This window comes from Vigna radiata, chromosome 6 (assembly GCF_000741045.1).
Source record: "Vigna radiata var. radiata cultivar VC1973A chromosome 6, Vradiata_ver6, whole genome shotgun sequence".
NCBI lineage: Eukaryota > Viridiplantae > Streptophyta > Magnoliopsida > Fabales > Fabaceae > Vigna > Vigna radiata.
The window spans coordinates 29,811,432-29,819,575 of NC_028356.1; the positions used below are offsets into that span (position 1 = coordinate 29,811,432).

The following is an 8,144-nucleotide window of genomic DNA, read 5'->3' on the forward strand; positions in this document are numbered from 1 at the left end:
TTATAATGTAACGTGCTTGGAAGAGTAAATAAAGTTAAAAAAATTTGGTAAAAAAAACTAAAATCATAGTTTTTTAAAGTTGAAGGACTAAATTGTACCATACGAGGGACTAAACACAAAAACGACCAATAGTTGAGGGACGGAAAACATATTTAACCCATGAATAAATTGCCTAAAAAAAAATCTTTTAAAAGCCTCAGGTTGGGCTTGGGGTTCAGATTTGCCAATGGTCAAAAAAGTTTTCAGTCTACCTCTAATATTTTTTTAAAATACTTATTATATCCTGTGAAAAAAATATTAACGAATTTTGAAATTTAATTTTGGATTTTAAAATCTAATTATATTTTTATCGGATTTAGAAATCTAATGAAATTTAACATAGAAACTATTATTTCTAAATTTGACAAAATTATAAACTGTTTATTATTTATATTTATATTTTTTAATATAACTATTATAATAATATAAATTATATTTTAATAAATATTAAAATACGAAAAAATATATATAAAATAATATTTAAATTTTAAATTAAATTAAATAATTATTAAATTTTAAATAAAAAACAAAATTTTAGAAAAAAATGTTAATCGGATCATGAAATCCATTAATGTTTAATATTTCAAAACCATAGAAATTATATATTTTATTTTTGTTTAATATTTGGAATAATATTAATGTTTAATATTACAAACAATAGATCAGAAAGTTGCATCCTATAAGTGCAATGACCAATGTTTTTAAGACAGAATTAAAGATACAGAAACATTGCTTTCACTAAAAGACATGGTTATATATTTGACACTAAAAACAACCTCCCAAAATAATTTGCAATATTAAATAAATAGTCTCCTTTGAGAAATCACCGAAGACTCCTCTTTTACAAACTAAATGGTTCAACTCAATCATTTTTACAAACACTTTAGGGGCACCTATAATTTCTTAGGTCACAGATATAATCATCCTTGCTTCTATTTCTTACTTTCCATATCATCAAAAGCCATGACAACTCAAACACAACAATTAAAACAAACAGAAATGCCAACATCTACATACATTAAAGCTAACTGGATTTTTAATATTTAGCCAAACCCAAATTATATTCTATCAACCACACCAATTATATGTAGCATTACTCTATTAAATATTTCAAGTCAAAAAAACAACAAAAACTATATAACTACATAAAACTCACCGAACATAGGAATTTTAACTTTTGATTCATGAAATCTTGTGAAGAATTATTGCTATTTTTATAGTAATTCTTTTTAGTCTTTCTTTAATGTTTAAGAATGATAAAATATTCAAGATGGATTTGAATTATTAAAATAAAAAATTTGGATTAGCATAAATAAATATAAAAATTATGAAAGGAGGTAAGTGAAGAGAAATTTTGTATGTTTGAGAGATGAAGTTGTGGATAAGATAAAAAGATATTTGGATAATTTATTATTGGGTGAGATAGAATAGAATGAAGGATGATTGTGATGAAGGCACGTGGTACCCATGGCTGTGACACTGACACTGACCACCTTTCACCATCAGCCTCACGTGAACTCCCATCTCTCTCCTTTAACATAATTTCTTATATTCATTCAATTTTTCCAGACTTGTTAATGTATTTTATTTCAGTTCCTAATGTAAATTTTGGTCACTCAATGTTTTTTGGATTTTTTTAGATTTTATTAGTAATATTGAGAATTTAATATCTTATCAAATTATCATTAAAGATTTTTCGGAATGACAAATGTATTTTTTTAGTAAATTTTACTTTTTATTCCGCACGTACTAGTTTGACATTATCAAGTGTATTTTAAATGCTTATATATATATATATATATATAAACTGTATTTTGAATAATTGCAGATAGAAAAATGCTATTTATAAAAAATATTACACATAAATTTATTGTGAAATTTCTTAACATGATCAGCCACGAATTATTATCCGTTTAATGCTGGACAATAGAAACTAAAAGTGATAAAGAACAAAGGAAAAATAATATATTTTCATGTATTTTATTCAAATTCTTCCACCATTCACATCATTGATCAAATAGAAACGGATCTAGAGATCAAATTTAATTGTTTATGCATTTTTGGAACTTGGAATTGAACATGCATTTAAAATAATATTTTTTTCTGTCAAGTTATTTTTTTATATTCGGATAATATGTTTTTTTAATCGAGATATTTGTTAAAAGTATTTTGATACTTAAATTAACTCAAGTTCATCAGTTAAGTAGTTAAAATGATAATAAGTGTGTGATAAAAGTTTTATTAACTTTATTTATAATTTTTTTTATGTGTTTTTGATTAAGATCGATCTAATCATGATATAAGTTTGTTTAAATTTGATTACTGAACTATTTAAATTAACTAGATGATTATTTTATTTTGATTGCGACTAAATAGTCTCGTCCATGTCTCGAGGATCATTCATGTTATTTCGATTGATATGTTCCGTCCGGTACATATAATACATAGGTTCCCTTAAACCTTAGGACATGCTTTTATTTAAGTCAGTGAAGTCGGGGAACATTCATCATTGACCTCTCGACTTCTCCATGAGGACTACATTGGAGAACCAAGTGATGTACTTAACTTCTTGAACAAATCTTGCTTCGTGCAACCTTTTGACTTCAGCCTTAACCACTTTTTGCCTCTCCTCTCCCAACTTGCGTTTCATTTATGCTACTGGTCAGGCCTCCTCGAAGATGTCCAACTTATGAGACAAAACTCCCTAATGTATTATAGGTATGTTAGTTGACGTGTAAGAAAACAAGTCTTTATTTTTAATAGCACAACTGATAGCATAAGCTCTTGTTCCTTATTTAAATCACTACTCAACTTAGTGACTTGATCACCCGATAAACATATCTTCAAACTCTTGGTCTCTCATTATGGATCCATCCTATCAATGATATTCGTTCTGAGGTCTAGATCAACCACTTCCACATTTAGACAAGTTGTGTAACATTTCCAAGTTGTCTTTTGATATACATGCACCGTGGAAATTCAACCCTTTATCGGATGAAAACTTCATGGTTAAGTGTTGTGTGGACACTATGGTCTCGAATAAATTTAAGGATTGTTGGCCCAATAACACATTATAGGATGTATTAGCCTTCATTAGCAGGTACCGCACTCGTACCTCTAGGCTGCTCATTCCTGAACCTATCCAAGTCCTTAAGTCCAGGTAACTGTGGGTGTCAACTTGCTCTCCAAAAAATTCTACTATTTTTTTGTTGTAAGGCATAATAAGATATTTGGAAATATTAGTCTTCTTGAAGGTTTTCCACTACAAGATGTTGACTGAGTTTCCTTGATTGACCAACACTCTACTGACTTCGTACTCAACAAGCTTGATGAAGATGACCATAGGGTTGTCTTGATCGAGGTTTGGAGCCTGGAAGTCTTCATATATAATCATGATTGAAGGCATGCTTTTAATCTTTCTCTAAACCACATGCAACGTCTTAAGCGCTCAAACGTCTCTTCTGTGCTGAGCTACATGAGTCGTCTCCCATAAATCCTCCTGATATGGTGTTTATGTTGCTCTTATGAGGGAAATATTTGTTTTTGCTTCGAATTTGCCTTTCTTGCCTAGATAACTCCCTTTTTCTTCTAGTCCCACGGTTTGTTCTTCTAGGACTAGGCATCAGACTTTATCGACGAGGTGGACTATTATTTGAACGATCCTTTTTCACAAACTATCTTAGGTGACTGAATCTAATGAGCTCTTCAATTTTATCCCTCAATGTTGAGAACTCTTTTGCGATATCACCCAGGTTTCGATGATAAAGGTACTGTTTGTTGCCATCAACATTGGGAGCGGTCAACTTCTTCCTTTGAGGGGGCAACAATTTGTCATTGAGGACCCCTTCCAAGATTTTGGCTCGTGAAATGTAATTGCTGAAGTGGGGACCTTTCTATCTTTCTTTGCCCCAGACAATTTCTTGTTCGTCCCCTTTTTTTTTTCTCCTATTGACAATTCCACACGTATATGCTTGTGGAGGTCCCTCACATCTTCCACATGCATGTATTAGGCCACTTTCTACTTTAACTCATCCATGTTCTCAACGGGCATCACACATAAGCTATCAGTGAACGATCTCAGACATAGCACCGTGATCAGATGATGCATGGCCACATCGAAGTTGAGGTTATGGATTTGCAAAGACACCATTCTGAACCTCTCCATGAAGGTCCAAAGGGACTTCTCTTTCTCTTGTCTAACATTGACTAAAACGATCAATGTTAAATGATATGGTCTGCTTCTTGCATTGAATTTCGATTAGATAGTCGCAAAACAATCAATTGAGTTGGATGACAACATAAAAAACCAAGCCAAGGCATCCTCATTCAGAGAGTTGGAGAAAACTCTACACCATATGGTGTCACTTGTAATGTATAACACGATTTATTTCATGAAGATCCAAATATGCTCGTCTGGATCGATGGATTTGTGTTATTTGTCAAACATGGGCATCCTCAAGTTTTCGGATAAAGGGGTCTCCATGATCCTCACAACAAAAGGTAGCATACTGATTGTGTTGATAGTCGCAACACAATGGTTTTTATCTTTACTTGTACCAAAGCTACTTGCCTGGACCATTCGATCTGGCTCATCCTCGTGTTGTTTAGTCGATCCTTGAAGAGTCGGGGTGGATGGCACAAGAACTTTACCACCCATTTCTTGAAGAATAATCTTGTTCTTGGCCCATAATGCCTTTATTTTCTCCTCATATTTATTTTGCATCTTGTCTATTTGCCTCTGCATCCTTCACATCATTTCCCTTGACTCCATCTGATCGTTAGTGCTTCCTCTAACACAATGTTGCTTACCATGTTCCTAGTGACTACCACGTGGGCTTTAAAATTTTTTGTTCAGTCCCATGATGGATGCCAAAATGTTTCGAGTGTAAGATTTAATGTCCACTTAAAATGATTTCCTTATCGCTAAGTTGTTCTCTTAGTGTTCGGGTAACCTGTTCTCCAACTAATCTGGAGTACTTGCTAAGGTGTTCCGATGCTTAAGTAAGTTCAAGTTCAAACGACTAAGTAGTTAAAGTTGTAATACATGCATGATAAAAGTTCCAACAACCATACTTTTGACTTATATTCATAATTTTCTCTATAGACTTTTGATTATGATCAATTTAATCAAAAATTTCATTTAAATCTGATTATTGACCTGTTTAGATTAACTAAATGATTTGTTTATTCTAGTCATGACTAATAAGTTTACTACATACTTAAATGATTTGTCATATTATTTTGATCACGGCTGAGTACATATACTACAAAAACTATTTTAGAATTAAGGTTAATAACTCTTTAAATTATGTTTTATTATCATTGAATATGTTTCAAATTTAGTCATGGGTCTTCAAAATCAATAACAAAGATTATATTACGTTAAATTTATATTCTAATTAAAATCTCTAATTTTTAAGTGATTAATTATTGAAAGAATATTTGTAATAGTGAACGCATATAATCAAATTAAATGACAGAAACGAATGGCTTCAGTAATCTATTTTTCTCATTAATCACTGTTTAAAGGGAAAAACCAATGTATTATAAAGAGATGGAACAGTAAAAAAAAGTATAATTACTGCTTGCATATTCATTGGCTGTAGGATTCTCTTTTACTCAGTCAACCTTCTCTTTCATTCACACACATATAAATTGTAATTCCATTTCAATGGTTGTCATTTTTTTTTTTTTTTTTGTTTTCTTCTTCTCATATTCTCGTTTAGTTGATGCCATTATTTAATATATATATTATAGGTAAAAAAACTAAAATCAAAAGATGAAGAGGTCGGTTTCTGCTTTCCAAACTAAAGAGTAAAATATGTGTTCGTCAATTAATTTAAAAATATATAGTAAGATTTTTTTTTTTTTATAAAGATCATTTAACTTTATGGCTTGTTCATTAAGATTTTGTGTGGTTTTTCCATAAAACATTTTGTAATATAGATATATATAGTAGTAATCCTATACATATTCGAAGTGACAAAAATATATGTATACCTTTTTGAACTTCAATAGTATGACAAATAAATAAAATATAAAAGGGTACTATATATGTATACTAGAAAAGAGACATGTATTTAGTTTATATGTCACTTTTGTTTTTATAATTTGATAAAAGCGATTAATTATTCTAAATTGAAAATCCAAATTAACTCCTAAAGTCCCCACCCACACCCATATGTATAATATATATGAAAAAAAGAAGTAAATGTATGGTATTTAATTGGAGAGAAAACATAGACACGTGATCAATCAATTTCCTAACCTTTTGAGATGTGGTGATCCATGGAAATTGGGAACAAGCAGACAACATGTGCTTATCAAAATCCCAGGTCCTCTTTCTGTTTTCCTTAACCAAACAAACCTTTAAACTTTTGTGTTGAATTGCCCTTTCCACATTTTGGGAACACGTGCAATTCTAGCCAATGTTGTTGACAACCTCTTCAACAGATTCACAACTTACTTTTAAAAAATTAAGTTTTTTAAATAATCACTTTATATATATATATATATATATATATATATATATATATATATATATATATATATATATAAAGTGATCATTTAAAAAACTTAATTTTTTATTTGTAAAGAAAAAAAGTGATAGAAAGATATAGAGTGTGTAAAAATTTCTCAAGTGTCAAATTAATACTATAAAAAATCAAGTTTTTTTTTTTTTTTTCTTTTGTTTCCCTCCCCCATCGCCAATATTAAATTAGCATAATAGAATCCACTCAAATGTATAAAAAAAATGGAAGGTACGAATTAATGTTAAAATACTAAAATCCCAGTTTCCAAGTACGTGTAGAGATGACAGAGAGGGAGAAAATTTGAAGAAAGGGAAGTATATATAATTCTTCATGAAAATGCATAAATGTTATTAGAAATCAATACCCATATGTTACATAAGCACCCCAATAAACTCATATTCTTCTACTCATGCACCCCACAGCATCGATCATCTTATAGCTTATGAACAAAAAGAAAAAAGAGGAAAAACCCAACAAGAGTTGACAAAGTCTAGATATATAAAGATAAAGTGAAATTATAAAGAAAAAAAGAGAAGAAGAAGAAGAAAGAATGAAGAGTCACTTATCACGAACATGGAAGACATTGGGGTTCTTGATGACTATATCATACATGTTGATGGAGTTGAACTTGGAGAAGTCTTTGGGGAGGGAAATTAGGTCAATTGAGGAGTGTTTGTGGAATTGGTAAAGGTCAGGATCTCCATCATAGTACCTCTCCCAACCTAATCCAGTTAAAATTTGTTCAAGAAAAGCATAGGAAGAAACCACTTCCCCACTTGGCAAGTGCACCAAAACCTTTCTCTTTGAGCTATTTCCCTTCCCTTGTCTTCCATCTGACCCTTCAGCTTGAGGGTTTTCCACCAACCTATACACACCATTATTCTTGAACATCCACACCCCAGACATTTTTTTTTCTTCCTTAACTTTGCTTTTCTGTTTCTGAACAAGGGCTGTTCACTTTGAGCAAAAGGGTATTTCAGAAAGTAAGAAAAAATGGATTTTTAGGTGTTGTTGTTGAGGAATGAATGCAAAGGGTGGCATGACAGGGTATATATATATGTGTGAAAAGAGGATGATGAGAGGCTAAATAAAACAAGAGGAAAATACTCTTGGAAGTGGAAGAGTTAAATGTATGGGCACGTTCAACTTTGGCATATAGAATCTAGATATGTGGGTCCTCAATGTTTCAATAATAAAATATATATGATTGCATATGGGTGACCCTAGAGCACCAGAACTAGCCGTAGAATTTTAAACTTAATCTTTTTAGTTATAGTTATTATTAGAGTAATTATTATGACATTAATTCCAAGTTATATAGTTGTGTTTTAGAATGATTTGATTTGGAGAAGAAATAGAAAGTGAAGGATAGAAAGATTTGGTAGGACGAAGATCACGAGAGTCCACGTGAACATAGTGGGATTGATGTTACATGAAAGTAGCTCTGATGTTGGCTACTCATCATTGGGAATAATTGGACACCCTTAAAACACATCAATTTTATAACCACCTTTTATGTTTATATACTCAAATATGTCGGACCCTTTTCTCGCATTCTCAACACCATAATTA

At 31.0% G+C, this 8,144-nt stretch overlaps 1 protein-coding gene across 1 annotated transcript; it reads right to left on the bottom strand.

Moving 5' to 3' along the window:
• Positions 1-7,067: 7,067 nt before the first annotated feature.
• Positions 7,068-7,635, bottom strand: LOC106764531 (flowering-promoting factor 1-like protein 2). Its single transcript, XM_014648804.2, has one exon. It carries the CDS (start codon positions 7,476-7,478, stop codon positions 7,131-7,133), a length of 348 nt encoding a protein of 115 aa, XP_014504290.1. The 5' UTR covers positions 7,479-7,635; the 3' UTR covers positions 7,068-7,130.
• Between the last annotated feature and the right edge of the window lie 509 nt (positions 7,636-8,144).

Excerpts from the sequence above, each read along its gene's own strand:
- LOC106764531 (XM_014648804.2), bottom strand. The coding sequence starts at position 7,478 with ATGTCTGGGGTGTGGATGTTCAAGAATAATGGTGTGTATAGGTTGGTG.